This window comes from Euprymna scolopes, chromosome 6 (assembly GCF_053919585.1).
Source record: "Euprymna scolopes isolate OS-2025 chromosome 6, ASM5391958v1, whole genome shotgun sequence".
Lineage (NCBI taxonomy): Eukaryota > Metazoa > Mollusca > Cephalopoda > Sepiida > Sepiolidae > Euprymna > Euprymna scolopes.
In genome coordinates, this window is record NC_136487.1 from 116,652,564 (window position 1) to 116,675,829 (window position 23,266).

Consider the following 23,266-nt stretch of genomic DNA (forward strand, 5'->3'; position numbering starts at 1 on the left):
TATCTGACGACTGGAGATAAATGCTGAGATAAGCAGAGAGCACATACAGTGCATAGAATTCCCAAATGGTCACCCATCTGGTACTATCCAGGCTCAACGTTGCTTAACTTCGGTGATCTGATGAGAACCGGTGTGTCAACGCAATTATGCCGTACAAACGTAATACACCAAAAAATATATAAAATGTATTTAGTCGTCCTAATGTATGGATGTATCTAAAAACAGACATACAAAGATTTGTAAGAACTGGTCTGTTTTGCTTAGCAGACCAATCACATGTGGCAGCTCGTCTGGGTAAAATAGGTACAATGGACAATGATGTTGTTGATTCAGAGATTAAACCGAAAAGGGGAAAAGAGGAAGTGAACTCTGAGTCATGAATGTTATATTCATGACGGCATAGTTATGTAAAAATAGTTATATGTGTTTTTGTATTTATAACTCAAAGCAATAGTTGTTTTAAAAAAAACAAAAAAAAAACAATGAAATATTTTTTTAAAGATTTTTTTGTACTCTTCTTCAACAAATATTCTGCAAATACAACAAATATATAATTTTCATTGTCATACCTTAAGCAATTTTATAGTTTGCACTTAATTTGTTCAATTTAATTATTCAAATCCGGATTCACTTAAACGTTTATTAACAAACCAAACAACTAAATTCTATATATATTATTTAATTGAAATTCATTATTGAGGTGAGTATTGTTTTATCAATTTATTTATTGCGGATTATCATCTTCATCTTTTTTAGTTGTTGTTTTATGAAACAACAACTAAAAAAGATGAGGATAATAGTCCGCAATAAATTAACTAAATTCTAGTATAAGTATTATTAGTTTATTAATTGTACTTACATACAAACAAAACAGAACTAAAAACCTTATATAACAGGATTTATTTTCGCTTACAAGAAATACACCAAAATATGCATACATGTTAATTTTCCCAATACATAGATGCATAAAAAGACAGCCTTACCAAATATGTGCAGAGGCATGTACATAGAACGTGTTTGTTTGGATGATTTGAACGAAATCATAGCAGCAAACAACGAGGTTGTCACTTCAAGAATAAAAAAGGGAAATCTTTCACGAAAAACACCCGTCTAGCTGAAACCGCTGTCAGTAATTTTCTCCAGTCTTTATCTGTGCCTAAATCAAAACGTAGATTCCATGAACAAAGCTTCTTTCTTAGAAGTGTACGCCTGTGGCCCGTTTGCCTGTTTCCCACTACAACTTGGATGTCTTCAAGTCCAACATAAACAAATTCCTAATGAATCGCCCTCTTAAGTAGGACACTTTATCAAATCTCCAATACTAACGATTACTACGATACTATCTCATTGATTACTGTACACGCAATGACCCTTATCCCCGAGTGGCTTCCGGGCCTTGATAAGCGGTGACCCCCATGTAAAAAAAAAAAAAAGTTGCTAAATCAATGGTTGACCGAATATGTATTACAAAAGATTTGAACAATATCGGCTAATTAGAACAATTAAAACAGATTTTTTTTTTCATACATAACTCAATCCCAGAATTAAGATATATTTTAGCATGCATTTATGTGTGATTAAAGTGTATAGGAAAAAAACCTTAGAGAAACAAACGTTGATTAACTCAATGTTACTAAAGTAAGACATATATAATGCATTGTTTCGCTATTAAGAAAACTATCAAAGCATTTTTGTTACAGAACTACATCTGCCTCGTGGAATTTTCATTAATGGCTTTTATTTTTTATTCAAATTCATCACTCGCGTCGATTTTGAGTTTAAAAAAAATCCAAATAATAGACAGAATATAATTTACTAGTTTACACTCTCCATCAAAAATGGTGGGAACAAAATTATGCTCAACCAATGTTAGCACTGATCTATATTACATCATAATGTTACATCAATGATTTAATATTTCTCATGGCTTAAAAAAAAATAAACAACAAGAAAAAAAGCCACCTACTGTTAACTTTTTATTATAAAGTGGTAGATTAAATTGCGAATTAATTTTAGATAGCGTGAAAGTTGTCTGCCTTGCTATTTGCTTTCTTGCTTCCCCCTCACCATTTGAGATTTGTTACTAGTTTACTTTTTTATGATAGGAAAAATATGTTATTATTGTTTATTTGTACAAATAAATACATATTGGTCTTTATTATAGAGTGAAAACTGTAAAAAAAAAATTGTTGTTATCTGATTCAAATGGTTTGTTTTGTTTTATAGTTGGTTATATGATGCCGACCAAAAAATAAATAAATAAAATGGTTGTTCATTCATTGTAATCATTCTGTTTGAAAGAAATGTATTGTTAGGTGATGAATAGTTCGTAGAAAGATATTATAACTATATTAATAATTTGTAGAAGATATTATAACTATATGAATAGTTTGTAGAAAGATATTATAACTATATGAATAGTTTGTAGAAAGATATTATAACTATATGAATAGTTTGTAGAAAGATATTATAGCTATATGAATAGTTTGTAGAAAGATATTATAACTATATGAATAGTTTGTAGAAAGATATTATAACTATATGAATAGTTTGTAGAAAGATATTATAACTATATGATTAATTTGTAGAAAGATATTATAACTATATGATTAATTTGTAGAAAGATATTATACCTATATAAATAGTTTGTAGAAAGATATTGCTATTATTGTTAGTAGACAAATAATTCATAGAAAGCAGGTTTAATAGAAATATATTATAACTATATTAATAGTTTTTAGAAAGATATTGCTATTATTGTTAGTAGACAAATAGTTCCTACAAAGCAAATTCAATAGAAAGATATTATAACTATATGAATAGTTTGTAGAAAGTCATTTCTATGTTTCATATAATCTTACTTTCTTCAGCTTAAAAAAGGCTCTTCAGGTCACTCACTTGGTAATGCCTAAAACAGGATCCATTCAAATCAATATCATTGAGAGAGTTAGCCGATGCTTAGATAATGTCTCTCCTTAATCCATCTATAATAGAAATCTCACCTGTCTGTTTAAATGTATGTATGTATGTCAGGTCATGTCATATGCTACTGGTACCATGTAATCCAGTACTACCTGCCTCATGGTTGGGTCACCGGCGACTAAACTGGTTCCCCCGCCAGATTTGTTTGGTGAGGAGGGTGGCTAGTCTCCCTGAAGGATTAAAAATAAGACCTTCCAAAGGGCAAATGGACCCTTTTTCGGGGTCAACGGCCAACTAGCACCGTGTGTATGTGTGTGTGTGTTGGGGTGGAGAGGGCTCCTGTAAGCTGTGGTGAAGGCAACCTTTCTAGGGGAAGCAAATCTCTGATTAAAAAAACCATAAAGCAGGAGACCAGTACCCGCATTAAGCTGGTCTGCAGTTTAACTTGTTGCTGGCTATCTTGCTCTTGCTTGTTGCTGGATCTCAACATTTTGAACCGAGAGAGAGACTTAGCTGTCGTACAAAGCTAAGACTCTATAACATCATCTGTGTATAGATACTCCCTGTGGTGATGGAAGTCATTTTTGGGCTCATGGACTTTAAGTGTTTGAGGGAGTGGCACTCGTCTGACAAGACGTTGCAATCATCATGTATATATGTATGTCTGCCTAAAACTTTCAACAAAATCGATGGAATTTCATGAGATGGGCATCGTTTTGAAGCTTGACCCTTCAGACGACAAATATCGAAAAATTTGCTAAAAATATTAATTCCTTCACCGTCAACTGGGCACTTTTCTACAAGGAGGGTCACTTTAAACCTTTGCCACTTCCGGTTTGGTGGTGGGCGCAACAGCAAAGACGTCACTTTTTTTCCACATTCTTTTTTTCCTTTGCAGTACGGGTTTGAATCTGCCTACTACCACTTTTTTTTTTCTCAACGCACACCTCCAAACACTCAAGCTAGTGTTCTCATATAAAAAATTATAAATGAAACAAATAACGTGGAAATTATAATGTATGAAAAAAACAAAAAAAAAACAAACAGAAACATTTATTTCCCATGAAACAATAACGTTAGTGTTGAGACTGTCAAAAAAAAAAATGTGCACAATGATGTTTGAAAAGGATGTGTATAGGGGTGACTGCAGAAGTTGAGGGGAATATCTTGCATATCTTGAAATCTGCTGTTGACGGCATCCATCAAATGTGAAGCTGGAAGAGAGAGAGAGAGAGAGAGAGAGAGGGTGAATTTTCTTGTGCATCCCTTTTTATATCACGGATTGTAGCACCCTCTACCATACTGGTCCGGATCCGGAACAGTCTCTAGTGAATGTATGTGTAAATGTGTAGAAAAGGGGCAGGTAATGCTACAGATTTCACGATGAAATATGATACCTGCCCCCTTAAAAAGCATGCCATCCATGGAATCGTTAATAAAAGTTATGATCCTTTATGCAATCTGATGCAACATCTTGTCAGACGAGTGCCACTCCCTCAAACACTTAAAGTCCATGAGCCCAAAAATGACTTCCATTCTATGCCTGACTTACCCACCAAGTTTCAGTTATGATTGCCCAACAATTTTTGTTTTATCCACCCTCAGTGATATATGAGGATACATTAATAATCATTTTCTTAGTAAGTGCGATCCTTAATGAGATTCACACTGACAGAACCTTAACCTTCACTGGACTGAGTGGACTTTTTTTTTTTTTTTTTTTAACCCTGTCTAAGAGAGAGAAACTAGTGGTACATGCACCAGCCCAGATGTGGCAACAATATTCCATGCATGGACGAATTGTGGCTTTGTAAAGATATAGGATAATCTCTGGTGTAATTTTCTAGCATGATAGAGAGAGCCCACCTTCTTCGCAGCAGCTTTGGTAATGTCCTTAATGCATTTGTTCTAATTCATGTTCCCTGTGAATATCAAGTTGAGGAGTTTGAAGGATGAGCTTTTAGATAGGTTGTCATTTGTCATGGTAATCCGTGGTTGAGAAGGGTTTTTTTTCTAGTTGTTAAGGGAAAGAAGTTTCATCTTTAGAAATAGATACAAAATAGTTGGTCACTGTTATATGATCGTTAATCCATACCAATAGTGGCTTGTGAAGTTAGATTTTGGATGTTTCAGAGAATTCGGAGAATTTTATTTTCTGCTAGCAGGGTTACTTCTTGTTTTAAATCATATCGTTAAAAGAAACAAAAAAAAAAACAAAAAATAAAAATGAAAATCTGAACAATTCCAGAGTTTGTCTTTCTCAATCTTTCTGACTATTTTCTTGTTTCTCTTTAACAATTACACATTTGTTTGTCTTTTTGCCAATCCAACTCTTTTTACAGTTATTTCACCTCATTTTATATCTTGCTAATTTCTCAATGTAGAGTCACTTATTATCTACAGTGATATAGGTTTACTTACTTCCAAACAACTTATTTTTACTTTTATGTTTTTTAACATGTTCCTGTAAAAAAAAAAAAAAATTAAATCAATTGATTTTCAATTTCAGAAAGATGCATCCGAGGAATATTGGAGGTTATATCAGACAGAATGTTGTGAATGCAACAATCAAATAGGAATAGTAGTCAAAATAGTACAAATTATCAATTCTCATCTAAAAAAAAAATGGTGAAGTTTGTTCTAAAACGTTGAATGTTATAGGCAAAATGGCAAATAAAAACTTATCATATTCGAGAAATCTTATATCGAGTCTTGAAATTTATAAGAAAGATTGCAGATAATTATGAAATTATAATTCTTACAAAGAGAAGGTAACCTCACTTAATCTCACCTCCTTTATACTTTTTTCTTTTTAAATAGAGATTGAGGTTGGGTGGAGTTATTTCCCTTTGTAAGAATTATGATTTCTCTTCCAATCTACCTTCAAAGATTTAAAACTGACAAGTTTTATTCATAAAAACTAATCGCATTCAATCAATTCACATTAGATTACTGAAGTTAAGTGACATTGGGCATGATCAATACCAGATGAGTGACCAGTTGAGCATATCAGTTACTGTAAGTTGGATGACAGTGATACTTCTCTGTAAAAACTAATATTATCAAAAACACCTCTGATGACTGGGTTATATATGCGACTGAGGACAGCTTGTAAATTTAATATTTCCTAAAAAGTTACCTCTTGAAAGATAAATTTGGTTTAGCTCACACAGAGTGAATGTCACATCAGGATGGGAGGAGTTTTTTTTTACGGCTTCGTGAGAGGGAAAACAAATGCAGAAGTAATGGACATGGCTGGATATAAGAGATTCCTTCTCAATACCATCAGATAAAAACAGCTAAAATATTTTGGCCATATAATCAGGGATGACAGACTAGAGAAACTGTTATGGAGTGGCAAGATGTGCGGAAACAAAAGCAGAAGACATTGCACAAAATCCACAGTTTGAACAAATTTGCAATGAATAAAGAGGACACCAACAATGAGCTCATGAGAAAGACTGAGACCAGGGAAGAATGGAGAAGCATGATCGTCAATGCCTGCAAGACCAGACCAAGCACTTGAAGTAGAAGAATGGGAGATAACTCTCCACGGCTCAGGGGAGTTAATTAATACCAGTAATAAAGTTATCACTAAAAAATAACAGCCCCCCCCCAACAAAAAAAATTACAACATAAATTGATAAGCAATAAATTAGCATGTAATTTCAAAGAGGATTTTGGTGTAATGGTTAATGCACCCAACTACAGTGGTAGAGAGTTCAAATCCTGTCATAGCCAGCCACATTGTGATGACAAAACACATGTCTATGGATAACTATTTTAGCTATAAATGAATAAAAAAGATATTAAATGTTATTCGTTTTTGTTTGTACTAATACATGTATTTAAGTAAAAGTAAGTTGTTTGGGACTAATTATGAAGCCCATATCCTTTTACATAAAAGATGGCAATACATTAGAAAATGACCTCGATCTCTTTTATCCCATGAAATCTTCTTCTTCTTCTCTAGTCCATATTCCCCCACCAAGGACCATTTACCAAAAAATATTTGCACCAAACCCAGCCACTCGCCCTTTTACTGTTTCTCAGTGTTAAAATCCTTCTCCCACAAAAAAATAATGATTAACTTCCTTTCATTTCTTTACTTATTCCCCAGTTTTAATCAATCGGCCATTTTGTTTTTAATGAAATGTATTTTTTTCATTGTTATTGACAAAATTCATTGTAAATTCAAGCATTCATTTACATTGACTTTATTACAGACGTTTTATTATAACTTCTTTTACTTTGAATTAAAAAATATCTCAGTATTTACTATAAATTATAATATCACACCTATTCATTATTAATTAGAAAATAATTTTAACAAATGCATCATTTTCAAAGCATTACATGTGAATTTTGATATGGTTTTCAATCGTTATAATTCCATATTAAAATATTTATTTATATGTTTTAAATTTTTTTAAAGTTTTAACTTTCAAGTTATAAATAAAATAAAGTATATGTTCTACGAAAAATAAATGAGAAAATTTTTTGCATTTTTTTGAAAATTTCAATCGAGCAGTGTAAAAATAACATTCGGTGCTTGTGCAGATTGGTGATGTTTTAAACCAATGTATTTCAAGTGAAAACATTATGTATTTATGTGCCATGTCAAAATTAGTATAAATACAAAAAATGTAAGAAAAATGATCCAGTAGAAAAATAATTACAAATAAAATAATATTTATCGTGTTTAGCGATTTATAGAGATTTATTGTATGTTATAATGCTTAAGAGTTTGCAAGATCCATGAGGAGGTAACTGTGATTGATCATTTTGATTAAATAATTGCTAAATATGTATCGCCATTTTTAAGCATAAGATATCTGAATATAATTGTGGTTGTTTTTTATTTAAAAGTAGCGGGGGTACCCGGCATTACCCGGGTTTGTAGAGGCATGTTTGGTTGGGGGGGGTGTGTAAAATGAAAACAAAGCGGAGTCATAACTCTGTTTAAATATTATAAAAACAAACAATGTTAAAACTATTTTTAAAAAATTGTGTAAAAAAAAAAACAATTAAAAAAATGAACGTGATGCAATACGAACGGTTCGGTGGTGTCCATGTGTTTGAAAAATCCCAAAAATGTTTGTAAAGTGGGGGGCGGGGCTTCTCGAATTCGAATCATTGAGGCGAAAGCGCAAAAAAATAAAAAAATAAAAACAAACAAAAAAAAACGTAATGAATTAACTAAAAAGTGAATATGTCAAATATCAATTCCGCAGTGAAGTTTGTTTTGGTTTAGTTTCAGTAGACACATCACACTCGAATTCTAAATTAATTTTTTTGTTTTCTCGAATTCTAAATGAATTTATTTGTTGTAATTTTAATTTAAGTGCAATGCAAGTGAATTCACGATATCGTTGCATTGTAATCTTTGTGTAAAAATAAATGTTGAGTTCAAAGTACTAATTAATAAAGGTCATAGTTAGATGTCGCGGTTAGAGTCGTTAAAACCGGAAGTAAAATCCGGTTAGTCTCACAGATTGCGTCTTACACTAACAAAAAAAAAAGCAAAAAGAAAACAATAATAGTAATGGCGTTTTCGCATTTAAAAAAAAAAAAAAATTATTTCTATTTTATTATGGAAAAAACAGAAAGCATAAATCAGGGAAAAAAGATAAAAAAATAAAAATAAAAAAACGGCATAAGTAACCTAGTACGATTCCAAACCGGTGTGTTTCCGCATACTGTTCCTTGTGATTGCATCCCCTGCGGTGTAAATGGGGAAAGGGGAAAGGAGGAATCTAATAGAGAGAAAAGATGTTGCAACTTCCATTGAATCTAAGCGATTTTGGCAGTGGACTCTCACCGGAGAAAATATAGGAATGTACCAGTGTCGAGGAACTGTAGAGGTAATAGGCCTATAGCAAATCTCAGATAATGTGCTACAGTCTGTACGCATTACATTTGCATGTAATGTCATGATTTTTAATCCTATTAAGGTCAAAGTTGGAGGGGAAAAATGGGTTCATTTTATTTATATAGATAGAAGAAGATAGATAGAAGAATAGAAGATAGATAGATAGAATAGAACACATCATCTACTGATTCTTTTTTTCTTTTGTAATTTATACTAACTTTGACATGACATGTAAGTACGTGATAATACTTTTTGAAATGCGTTGGTTTAAAACATCACCAGCCTACACAAAGCATCTAGCATTTCTATACCAAAATAAAATTTATTCACAGTCAAACAATGAACTATTTACATCATCAGTTTCTTCTCAGATCAAGGGAAGCAACTGTTGAATGAGTTAATTTTTGTAGTCTCTTCTTTGATTTTGAGATTACACATTATCAAGGAAATCAACTCTCAAATATTATAACATGCAAGCTTCTCAATTTTGGAATTATATAAATTTCAAACAGATGGAGGTCATTGTTTGTAATAAAAATGATGGCGTCATTCTCAGAAGTTCTCTATGCTTGTCGATGCGATTTTAGGTAGAATTGCATTTCCTCTTTGAATTCTGATTATTGGTAAAGGAAATAAGCATGATAGAGGAATTATTATACAGCGTGACTAATCCTCCTCCCCTAACTCCTACCCTGTGAAACCATTAATTAAATGCTTTATCCTTTTCGTGTGAATCAGATGATTCTACTGTTGGCATTCCTTTCTACAATGTCTTTCTAGTTGGATTTTTTCTAGAAAGACATCAAATACTTACAGGATGAACCATGTGAAGGTTGCCAACATCACTAAGTTAAAGTGTTCCTGTGGAACGAACCGGATTTGAACTTGGAACACGCAGGTTGTCAGTCTGTATCATTAACCACTTAGCCACCCTCATTTCATTGTTTTTGTTGAACATCATTAATTTGTTTCATTTCATATAAATCAGATGATTATTGTTGGCATTCGTTTCCCCGATATCTTTCTAGTTAAAATTATTTCTAGAAAGACATTGAGTACTTACAGGAGGGACCACATGAACGTTGCCAACAAAAAGTGTTTCTGTGGATGACCTGGATTTGATCTTGCAACAGCCAGGTTGTCAGTTCTTGTCGTTAACCACTTAGTCATCGTCATCTCTCATTGATACATTGACTTTCTGCTTGCCGAAAAAAAAATAAAAGATATTTTTAAAAATTCTTATTCTTAAATATTGTTTGCTGTATCTTTATATGTTATTCTTATGAAGAAGTATATCTTTGAAAATTAAATTGAAAAAAAGTAATAAAACTCAATTGCCTCGTATAGCTTTCTAATGATTTATTATTTTAAAAAATTCAAATTTCTAATACAAACATTTCTAAAGCAAGAACACTATTTCTTTCATTTATTTTCATATTTTTAGCAGGTGATTCATAATTTTCTGATTGTAAACCAACACAAAATATTCAAGCTGTATAACTTTTCGATATGTGCTGTTCAAATTATTTATCAGAAACCATGTGTGACACTCAAAATACTTAGTGATAATCCATGCCAATTTTTTCCTGATATATATATATTTTTTTCTTTTGTTCTTTTTTTTTTTAAATCATTATTACCTACAACATATTGGTATGCATTTGTTTGTCTTTATAGCACTCAGAAGTTGAAACACCTGTAAGTAGTTGAACACAACAAAAAAAGAACAAAAAACAGAAATCAATTTTTTGCTGTGCGTTTGTTTTTTTTTTATGTCTGCATGTTTTTTGGTGACGTCATATATTCTCTCCTTGTTTTCAGACGAAGTACAAATTGTGCATTTTTGTTATCTAGGCCACCTCCAGTGTGTGGGGGACATTATTCACCTTTCGTAGGTCAGGTGTGATAATGTTTTCTAGATACTTTTCTGAGGACGGCGGTTCACTTGAAGACTTAGCAATCTTGACCAAATAGACAAGAATATTTTGAACTTGCAATAGACTTTGTTTACCTGTTTGGATATCCATATTTCACTAGCGAAGAGTGCATCAATCTTTGCATATATACATATAAAAATATTAAGAACGTTATTTAAGGATAAATTAAGTAAGAAAAGGGAAAATTCAATCAAAAAGTTTATAATTAAGACTATGTGACCGTGGTAGAATGTGACATCACAGACAGGAAGGCGTGACAAATAAACCGAACGAACGAACGAAAAAAAAAACAAAAAACAAACAAACAAACACACACACACACACCCACACACACACAGTGTATCAGAAAAGTGAGTACACCCCTCACATTTCTTCAAATATTTAGATATATCTCTTCATGGGACAACATTGAAAAAATTATTTTTGACACAATGAAAAGTTGTCTGTCTGCAGCATATATAACAGAGTTAATTTATTTTTCCCTTAGAATAACTCAAAATATAGCCATTAAAAACTAAATCCCTAGCAACAAAAGTGAGTACATCCTTACAAAAAGTTGTCAATATTAACATACAACATGTCAACTCTCAATATTTTGTGTGGCCACCATTATTATCCAAAACTACCTTTACTCTCTTGGGCATGGGGTTTACCAGAGCTTCACATGTAGTCACTGGTATGTTCTTCCACTCTTCAATTACGACGTTGCGGAGCTGGCGGATATTTGAGACTTTGCACACCTCCACCTTCTGCTTGAGGATGCCCCAAAGGTGTTCTATTGGGTTCAAGTCTGGAGACATGATTGGCTAGTCCATCACCTTTACCCTCAGCCTCTCCAGTAAAGCAGTGGTTGTCTTGGGTGTATGTTTTGGGTCATTGTCATGGTGGAACACTGCTCTGCGACCCAGTTTCTGGTGGGAGGAGATCATGCTCTGCTGCAGTATTTGATAACACATGTTGGAGTTCATGTTTCCCTCAATGAAATGTAACTCTTCAATCCATGCAGCACTCATGCAGTCCCTGACCATGACATTTCCACCACCATGCTTGACTGTAGCCATGAAACACTTACTTTTGTACCCCTCACCTGGGTGCCACCACACATGCTTAAAGTCATCAAAACCAAACAAATTAAATTTCATCTCATCAGACCGTAGGACATGGTTCCAATAATCTATGGGCTTTGTTGACATGTCTTCAGCAAACTGTTTGCGGGCTTTCTTGTGTATTGCCTTCAGAAGAGGCTTCCTCCTGGGGTGACAAGCATGCACACCAATTTGAGGAGTACAAAGATAAGTGTGTCATGCCTACAGTCAATCATGGTGAAACTCTCACCGGAAGTTATGTTATGGATGAAGATTCATATCAGACTAGGCATAAAGCCACTTAATATAAAGAGCTAACAGGAATAAATATGATGCACATTGGCCTTAGACGTGAAAAGGCTATAAGTAGAAGAGAAACAGTCAGCAGGAAGAGAGTTCCACAAGCCTGCAGTTCTTGGAAAGAAGCTACTGGAATAGGAAGTTGTATTACAGTGAGGTATCAAAACAATGAATTGATGGAGACCACTACACCAACGAGTCATTATTAAATCTTTTATTTACTGATTATTTATTTAAAGATGTACACCCATGAAATAAATTAATTTCCAAACCACACGTGTACAAAACATATATACTCTTTCGGACAAATAAAATCCCCTAACAAACGTTGATATGCTGTAAAGACCAACCCCTACTAACTTGACAACTCTTAGTTACCCGCAAATAATAGACAACTTTTTCAGTGCTGCCCGATCCTTAAAACAGGTAGGCTATTGAGGCTTTTGTAGGTTGAATAGAAAACATGGCCGCCCTATGTTGACGTCACCTAGAAACTTAAAATTGCGAAATCCAGATATAGGAAACAAAATACGCTTTAATAGTTTTTGAAAAAAAAGAAAGAAAGAAATAATGCCGACTTTTTTTTTGCGATTTCTCTTTTTCAGACAATCTTTTACCTTTTAAAAGCGATTCGTCCATTTAATTAAAAAAATTTTCCGACAATTCATTACTTAACTCTTTATAAATAATATTTCTGAAAATTTTTATTTTAAATTATACAAATGAACGAATCTCATTATGAACCCATTTAATAAAAACATGTAGTCACAACTTCCTTTTCGTTTGCTATGTTTTCTTTGTTTTATTCAATTTCTTGTTAAGTGCAAAAGATTTCGGTAAAAAATTGTCTGAAAAAGAGAAGCAGAAAAAGTTGGGGGGTTTTCTGCGAAAACGAAAGTGTAATGTAATTATTTAACAATAACTATTTTATTTACAAGTTCGAATTTAAAATATGTCTAAAAAAAACAAAACAAAACGCAACAATGTTGGTTTTCTTTTCCTTTTTTGTGTAAAAAACTATTCAAACGGATTTCGCAATTTTAAGTTTCCAAGTGACCTTAACAATGTTTTTCTCTTAAACTTACGAAAGCCCGGATTGCTAACAACTGATTGAAAGCAATTTTTTTCTGTTATCAGCGAAAGGAAAGATGAGAATTCTACCACATTCTCGATACCAGCATCACCGCAGATTTTACAAATTTATTTTTATAATTTATTTACCCCCCCCCTTCTCATCCTCATCTTTAACTTGTAACTGTGTTGTGGTGACCATAATATTTTTTGTGTTACAGAGAACAGCATATGTAAAACATAATTGTTTTATCATGTTTTTCAGATAATTTTCGCCTGTTTGTTTGTTGGTATCTCAACACCCCCACTCCCACCCGCACTCAGATAATGGAGAAATTTTGCAAACTTTCTAGAAAATATCACGTACATAATAGATATTATTTCGAATACTTGTTTTCTTGGGACAATTACGGTATAAGGATCCCCAGGAGATCAGAGATACAGAAGCAACAGCATTTGGTCAACACAGGTTGACCTTTAGGGGTATCACAACTTTTAGGAAGTCACCGTTTTGAAGGGATTCTTTGGGGGTTTTAGTTTGGGCATGATATTTTTGGAATGAGCCGGTTTTGAAGAAACATTTTCAGTGAAAAAGATTTTTAGGTTTATAATTAGATTTGAGAAAACGAAAGGCATCATACAATAAACAAAATAATGAGTTCAGAAAGCATATATTCACAAAAGAGATATTTTAGTTTAAAATGGAAGTTTACAGTAATGGGAAAAGCATAGAATGTTCTTAAATATTTTAGAGTTCTTGTAAAAAAAAAAAAAAAAGGAGGAATTCATTAGTTGAGATATCGAAGAAGCCAGAGTCAGTAGTTTAAGAGCCGTGCATTACAGAGGTCAGAAAATTATAATTCAAAGTTCTCCACTCTGTTATATTTCATTGAAAGTTGCTAATAAAAGACGATGTTCATTGTTTTCCATATCAGAAAGAAAATTCAGTGATAAAGGTTAGTAATATTTCAATGGATGAGTTGGTTAATAGTGAGCAGACGATAGTAGAGGGCCGCCAAGGGTGTCGGTCTGTGGATTTTGGTTCAACTGGTTTGTTGAAGAAAAATCTGGCTTTTTAAGGAATCGAAGTGGCTCCCAGAAAGACCATTTCAAATAAATTCAGAAAGTTCTCTGATTGGTTCAAGTTATAATTCTTTGTTTTTATTCACGATGGTGTATGCGCAGACAATGTGCATACAATTAACTTTATGCATTTTGATTTTGGACGTCAATGTGTAAACATCGGCCACTACAGAACTTGACCACTGCTCACGATATCTGTAAACAAACATAAAAAACTGTGTTGTTCGTTTTTTTTTGTTTTTTTTTTTATCAACGAGATTCATTATTTTTTAATGTAGGTTGCGTTTTGAATTTACAAAACTTTTTAAATAATTAATTTTAAATTAAGAAAAAAAAAACTTTGAGTTGTTTGGGTTTTCACCAGAAGATCGATTGTTAATAGTGAGAAGTTTTATTTTAAGAAGATATGCGGAGGAATAAATATTTGTTTTGGGTAATAGAGAAAGGTAGTTTGCTTGAAGCATTTCTGGTAAATAGATATGAGAGAGTATAAGAAGTCTATAGCAATGCAAAGAACCGGCTGTTGTATTGGCGTTACATATGAGCAAAAATGGTCAAATGAAAGAAGGTTTTATTTGGTTTTGTTACTTTTTAAACTTTGTATATCCATTAATTTTTCAAGATAAACACAATACAAGCCAGTAAATATGAACTTACTGTTTGATATAGTATATATACTCTTTCATATCTATATATTTTGGGGTTTGTTTTAGAATCCACAGAGTTATGAAAAAGTTGTCAAAAAAAGTATATAACAAATAAATGTCATCAAAGACAAGATAAGTTACTCTTCTACCTACCGAAAAAAGTTTTTTTGTGGTTATACTCATTTTAAAACGTTTATTCCATTCGAAAAACATATAGTGTCAAGCGTTAGGTGAGAACAAGAAAAATGACTGCGAATTGATGCCTAAATATTTAAAGTTTTTGATAATGACTTAAAAAATAAAACAATTATACAAATACTGTTAGAAACCTACCCAATATATGTTACTGTGGCATATATTGAGTAGGTTTCTAACAGTATTTTTTCAGGATGAAATAAATTTCAGGCACCACCACAAATAAAGTAAATACGAAAAAAAAATGTTGAGTATTATCCGTCTACTTAGAAGTTCAATGTGCATGACTAGAAGTGAAAGTATATAAACTATGTATTTGCTTTGTTTTTGGATGCCTGAAATCTGATTGATACCATTTCTAGTATTACAGATCAACACGAAGTATGCAAAATATCTCTTGTCTGTTTCTAATAATTCAGTTTTCCACAATCTCAATGTTTTCATTTGTTTTGTATTTGATTTAAATTGTTTCACTCATTTTTTTTTTCCCCACAAAAAATTTCTACAGCGTTTTACAATAACCATTTTTTCCTGCTAATTATTTTGTTGATCTACATCATGGCAATAAAAAAATGTTTTATTTTGTTATTTAAATCAAGGAGTAGGTTTAATAAATTCATTTCTCACACAAACTTTTGCATACATTTTTAACTGTAGAACTTAAGATGATTCAACATAGAAATGCGGTTGAGTATAAAACGATACAATACAAATTTCGGTACTTGTACAGTTTAATCAAACCATTAAAAAAATGAAAATACCGAGAAAAAGTTATATTGTACGTATCTATTTTGGATTGAAGATCTCAAAAAAAAAAAAAAAAAAAATCACTTAATTTGGTCGAGTAGTTTTTTTGTTGTATTTTTTTTTTTATAGCGGAAAACGTTTATACGAGAACGCATTGAAGCTAGCCATCTTTTAATTTTTTGAACACGCCATGGGGAGATAACTCATTACTAGCTTTTCTTCCTAAAAAGCGAACCTTTTGCTCGGTATCATAACAAATTGTTTTTCCGCTGTAAAAAACAAACTACTTGATGAAATTAAGTGAAATTTTTTTTGGAGAACTCCATTCCATAACGGATACGTACAATATAACCTTTTTTCAATATTTTTATTTTTTTAATGTCTTGATTAAACTGTACAAATACCAAAATTTCATGTATTACATTATAATCCGAGTTCTTTAATGAAACTTTTTAAAAACTATACTCTGTAATAAAATGAAAACTTTTTAAAAACTATACTCTGTAATAAAAGAAAATTATTTTAAAAAATGTTAAGGTTTTAAGAAAGCTGCAACAACTATGTGCTTTTTTAAATGCCACAAAATTCTTTTTTTAATTAATATGTAATAAAATTTGTTGTATTAAAAATAAAGTCATCACAATTTTCTTTAATAAAAACTCCAATATCTTTGCACCTATTCTCACATTTTCCATAACTTTAAAATAAAAATATAATTTCTACAAATTTGTGTTTGTTTTAGTGTTCTAAATTCTCTTCTGGGGGGGGGGGGGAGATGAATTTCTTAGTAAACGAGTTATTTCCTTTGCATTCGTGACTTTCTATACAAGAGCACCACTCCTTAAATAGTTCCATAACACGTTTGGATATCCTAAGCACTAGACAATGTGGTAGTCTGAGTCAAACATGTTTTGAGTGCATATGAAGCAATATACCTGTGTGCAATCTGGCTGATGTCAAACCTTGTTGATCAGACTGCATGGATAGTAGGCGTGAGATGTTGCCTAGTGTTGCCCACCTCAGAATATGAGACAGTCACAACACCTTAAATACTAAAATTGAATGTAATAAAAAAAATATATTTATACTTTACATGGAATAAACACAGAGAGCTCAATTATGCATGAAAAATAGAAATAGCAGAATAATAATTCGATAGATATGCAGTGTAAAGCCAGACCAGATCCAGAACAACAAGTCAGAGACTATATGTGAGAAATTGACCATTATCTCAAAACTTGATGTCCTAATAAGGGCGAACTGTCTTAGTTGGTTCGGCCATGTTGAAAAAAAGTAAGAGATATGTCAGCACTTGTAGAGACCTAAACTAGACAGCAAAGAGAATGCCTGGTGCCCTAAGGAGACATGAAAAGAAACCACTAGGCAAGAGCATAAACTGTAGCTAATGGACACAGTCAATTCCCACAATTGTGCTCATTTTGATACTTATAATAAGGGTAGTCAGAGAGTGTTGAACCTCTTATCGAAAGGAACATACTAAGTGAATAAGTGAATAAAAAACAATAATTATTCTTGACGATAATATACAAAATAAAAGAAAACAGTCGTGCCATATCTATTGATTTCTAACAGGATATTGGAATTTTGCTAGTGAAAGAAATTTCTATGTTATATTAGAAATTGAAAAGTATTGCATAGCTGTTCATTTCGATTTTGTATAGTATTGCCGAGATTATATATACAAGGTGGAACGATAAAATTGTCGACCTAGAAAAGACAACATGATTCCATTTCCATTTGATGAAAACCGATTTTCTTTTTTATTTTTTGTTGCAGACCATCTACTAGTTGGCCAGTTGTGTACAAATCCCAAGAGTGATAGGAGCCTTCTATCATGCCTGAAAGTAATACACTTCAACGAGCGAGATTGGAGATGCGCCACAGTACAACTCATGCTCTCTACTGATCCAAGTTATGACAACAGGACCATTGCCAACACCCTTAAAATGCATATCCGGAAGGTTCAACAGGGTGATGAACGTTCCCAGGGTGATGAAAACAAAGTGTGGTTTCAAGTGAAAGTCACATCATGCCACTTCATGTTTTCGAAGGCGGCTTGAAAGTCAACACTAAAGTCAACACTCGAATGTGCAAAAGAGTGTGGTGATACCTTAGTGCAATCAGGTGGCCGCTGGCAGACCCAGGCTTGGCTTCAGAAGGAGTTCTACAACTTTGTACCCTTCTCTCACTGCCTCCCATCTTCCCCCCCCCCCCCGACCTGAACCCGCTGGATTACTTCATTAAGTCATACATCGAGAACATCACCAACATGACCTCCCACAACACCAAAGCCGGCCTGATCGCCGTCATCTGCCAAGTATTTGCCGAGCTCCCGTCGGCACTTGTGGAAAAGCATGCTCCCAGTTTTGGACTCGTATCGAGGCGGTGATTGAGGCTGAAGGCGGCTACATTGAATAGATGTTAGCTCTACTACATAATCAAGTTACCTGAATGGATTTTTTCAATAAAAGTTTTAAACATAAAGCTGTAGTGTTGTTTCACCCTTCTGCTATTCAACAAAATATGTGTAATACATACTACATAAACATATGAATAAAATATGTTTTGGTTTTTGGAATGATAGCTAACGATATATATATATATATATATATATATATATATATATATATATATATATATATATATGCATACACAGCACTAGCCAACCTGTGTCCTGACGTTTTCCAGGAAATTAGATTAAGTAAAAAAAAATTAAAAGGTTTTTAAAAACAATTTTTCATTTTCAATATGAAATTTTAAATCGGCAAAATCTTTTGCATTGACCTGATAAAACTACAAGCAAATTTTGGTTAAACAATAAAAATTGTAGGAATCGTTGTTTTAATCTTTTTTTAATTAATAGTAGAAAAATTTTTATTTTTATAAACATGGCCTTGATATATAGTCTCATAAATTCTATACAAAAAACAATTTTTATTTTATCACACTGCAAATTTGGTATCTCTTGTATTATTTCTTTGTATGGTGAAGATTTCGATTAAAGAAAATGTTTCTTTATCCTTTATCTACTTGTTTCCTTGTCGACTTTAGACAAAGGCATTTCTAATCTGTCAACTGATCGTATTCTAGCGCATGTCCCAGACACAGCACCACGCTCTTCCATTTAGAGAGATGCCTGCTCTACCAGCACCCCCCAAACCCCCAAGAGCAATCGGAGATAAACGACTCCTCATAAAAATTATTAAAGGCTCAAATCTCGGAGGAAGAGAAGAAGGTGAGTCAATTATTTTTGTAGAAAAGAAATTTATTATCAGCTTCTTACACACACACACACACACACACACACACACACACACATATATGCGGAATGAGGTAGCTTAATTGACATAAATATATACTCACGTACACACATAATCCTTTTTTTATTTCTCACATTCTTACATAATCCTTTTTTATTTCATGAAAAAAACTTTGTTTTTTTAGTTTTTTGTCTCTGAAAAGTTGTTTGGTGGTCTTTCGCTATTCAACGAAACACACGTAAGACGTACGACATAAAATATAATAAATAAAAACTTATGAGTGTGAATTAAGTATATCTTTGGTTTTGGAATGATAATTGATGATATATATATATTGGCTGAAGAGAGCTCGATAAGGATACCTTAAACGGGCCTTATTATCGGGCTTGAAACCGACGGTACCAATGACCTGTCTCAACTAACAACTTTCTGTACACAAAATATAAGTACGCTCTTAAAATTTGGATTTTCCTTTTAATTGAGCACTCTGCTGGAATTCTTTTTCCAAAAAAACTAATCATATATATATATATATATATATATATATATTTGAACTTATATATGCTCAAATGTATTGAAATGAATAGACAATATTTTTGCAAAAGTGCTCAATACATATGTACAGTGAAATTATATATAAACGCCAGAAAAATCTTATGTGGATTAATCAAGTTTCGACGATGTTACTTGTCACGTCAGATGGTTCAAAAATTATCAAATGAAAGGCTAATATATATATATATATATATATATATATATATATATATACATACACACACACATATATATATATATACATACACATATATATATACATATATATATATACATATACATATATACATATATACATATATATATACATACACATATATATACATATATATATATACATATATATATACATACATATATATATATATACATACATATATATATACATATATATATATATATATACATATATATATATATACATATATATATACATATATATATATATATATATATATATATATATATATATACTAAATCAATAAAAAGGTAAAAAAAAAGAAGAAATAAAAAGTAAAATTGAAAGATAAAATTGAAAAAAAAAAACCGTTATTAGCAAAGATGACAATGAACAATTAAAACCTGTGGTCCTCTTCCTTTTCCTTAATATACTTGGCAGACATACACACACTTCCTTATCCCTCACCCTTTAAAACAGACATAAAGAAACTGGTAATTTTTTTACTTTAATAACATTATTTTTAACTAGCTTGGCGCTCGGCGTTACCCAGGTGTTTGGAGGTGTGTTGAACAAAAAATAAAAAAATTGGTAGTAGGCAGGTAGGCTCGAACCCATACCGCGAATGGAGAAAAGAACGTGAAAAAAAAATGAGGTCTTTGCCGTTGCATCCATTGTCAAACCGGAAGTGGCGAAGGTTAAAATTAAGGCTAGTAAATCGAAAAGACGGGTTGACTTTCGAAAATATCGGCGAAAAAAGCGACCCCTCCCTGTAGAAAAGTTCCTGTTTGAGGGTGAGGGAATTAATGTTTTTGGCCAATTTTTTTATATTTGTCGTCCGAAGGGTCGAGCTTCAAAATGATACCAATCTCATGAAAATCCGTCGCCTCTGTCAAAAGTTTTAGGCAGACATATAAACATTCATACATAAATTTAAACAGTCAGGTGAGATTTATATTATAGAAGGTGACAGGAATAAGAAATAAATGTAGCATAACTTTTAAAATTTAATGTTTTTTTTTTCTTTTGTTGAGGTATTCTTCGATTTTAGTAGCACCACTCCTTAAAATGGTAACGTTTACAAAAAAAAATCTATCTATTTATAAAATTTAACTTTTATAAATAGATAGATTTTTTTTTGTAAACGTTACCATGTGTGTGTGTCTGTTTGTCTTTGTGTGTACCAAATAACTGTCAATTTTCGGTCTACAGACTCGAGATTTAACATAAGGGGTATCAAGATTTGGGAATAAATTTTTAATCGGTTTTCGGTCAGAAATTTGTCTGTTAAGGGGTAAAAGTTCAACGATTTGACCTTTGAGAACTCTACCAAACTCCTCCGCCGATTTTGGGTCTAAACAATTTGAAATTTTAGATGTAGGTTACTTAGACATAGGTCAAACATTTTAATTTAATTTGATCCCAAAACAACAAATGTTAAGGGGTCAAAATTGGGGCCCAAGTTTTAAAAAATTTGATCTCTGCTGTCTCTACCAAATTAATCAGCCAATTTTTGGTCTAAACATTTGAAATTTTACATAAAGTTTATTGAGACATAGGGCAAGAAATTTGTATATTTATTCATTGTATAATACTTATGTTATATCTGCAGATGATGACAGTTTAAAAATACTGTACAACTAAATATGAGCTTTTTAAATAAATATTTGAGTTTTCCATTTTTTGTTTCTTTTCCAGGTTTAAGTGATCCTTTTTGCGTCATTGTGATGGATTGTCCTGCTCAGAAGTATGAAACTACTGTTGCGAAAAACACAGTTAATCCATTTTGGGATGAACACTTTTTAGTGTGAGTGAATTTTACATCTGTAGAATTTTTTTTCTCTCAATTATATTTAAAAAAAAAAAAATGGAATTGAAGTGTTTAACATTTCAATTACAACTAAAAAAAAAAATGAAATTTTTATTTTATGTTATGCATGTAATGCCATACGTTACCTCTCTTGTAATGGTTTATCTTTATTAGAACTCTTTGCTGATGTCACGCCAGAGATAAGAAAGAGTTGTTTCCCTTTTTTTTTTTTCACTATAGACAACGTAACATTCCGATGTGTAAATATAAAGCTAATAAAATCCATACATGAGCATTAGCAAAAAAAAAAAAACAATACAAAACGTATGTTTTTGGTTCAAATTATTCACTTTAAAAAACAAAAACAACACTCGAATGTTAGGTTTCTGAATTTTTGAAATGAACATTGATAATTCATATCATTTCGACTACTGTTTTTATCTTGAGTGTTATTTTCACGTTTCAATCATGTTTTACTGGCAAGAATCTGTAGTGTAATGGGTAAAGTACCTGCTAAAAAGTAAGTTGTAAGTGATACTCTTCTGGAGGTTGAAGGTTCAATCCTCAGGCGGGCGATACTCAGAATACAATTGCAAATTACTTGGGACTTCTTCTCGGGCAAGGCTGATGGAACAAGAACATGCTACTCCCATGAAATTAATAAAGGGTTCTGTTCGAAATTCTGTACAGATTCCTGAATTCGACAAAGAGATTCCCGTGTTCAGCAAGATACACCTGAAGAAGATCGGAGGTTACATTGGTAGAACGTTGTGAAAATAACACTGAAGATGTGAACAGTAGTCCGAAGAATCCAAGTGATATAAAGAACACTACAACGAAGAACAAATAAAAATAGAAAAAATTAAATGGATTAGTTAAATGGGTTCAGTAAAGTCTGTATGAATACCATGGCACAAAATGATGTTGCACTATGGCCTGTTGGATCTTCATCATCATCAACACCATCATCATGATCATCACCATCATAATCATGCTGATGATGACCACCATCATCGTCATCATCATAACCATCATGATCATCATCCCCGTCATCATCATCATCATCATCAGCACTATCATCATCACCATCACCATCAACAGCATCACCAGCATCATCATCCTCACCATCATGATCATCACTGCCATCATCATCATCATCATCATCATCACCATAACGATCGGTTTAATGTCCATTTGACATGTTAACATGCATTGGACAGGTTTAAAAATTGATTTTTTAAGTAACCTATATTTATCTAACCCTTTTTCTTCCATCCTTATCATTCCATGTTTTCCTCCACCTTTCTTTGTAAACTGAACCTGTTGTTGCTCATCGTCGTATTTGGTTTAATGTCAATTTTACATGCTGTTATGCATGTTTAGGAAACTGACTTCAAGACTAACCTATCTCTATATATATTATTTTTAATTGAGATGAGTATTATTTATATTAATTTATTGCGAACTATTATTCTCATCTTTATTGGTTGTTGTTTCATGACGTTTCGGCCAGCTATTCCTCTGGCCTTCGTCAAGTGGTAACCGCGACGGATAGGAACTTCGAATCTCCTAACTGCATTCTC

General features: G+C 32.3%; 1 protein-coding gene and 1 pseudogene across 49 annotated transcripts in view; one reads left to right on the top strand and one right to left on the bottom strand.

Annotated features, from left to right (window-relative positions):
* Positions 1-23,266, top strand: part of LOC145277904 (phospholipid transfer protein C2CD2L-like) — a 653,079-nt gene that overhangs the window by 532,012 nt on the left and 97,801 nt on the right. For 35 of the 49 annotated variants that reach the window (XM_080129939.1, XM_080129921.1, XM_080129922.1 and 32 more), the window contains 3 exons: positions 10,472-10,492; positions 18,971-19,115; positions 21,572-21,680. In XM_080129939.1, the coding sequence (XP_079986065.1) occupies positions 10,472-10,492; positions 18,971-19,115; positions 21,572-21,680 (275 nt within the window). The remainder of the gene's footprint in view (positions 1-10,471; positions 10,493-18,970; positions 19,116-21,571; positions 21,681-23,266) is intronic. The other 14 variants (XM_080129935.1, XM_080129953.1, XM_080129917.1 and 11 more) reach the window with 1 other exon arrangement.
* LOC145278415 (5S ribosomal RNA) lies at positions 41-157 on the bottom strand (annotated as a pseudogene).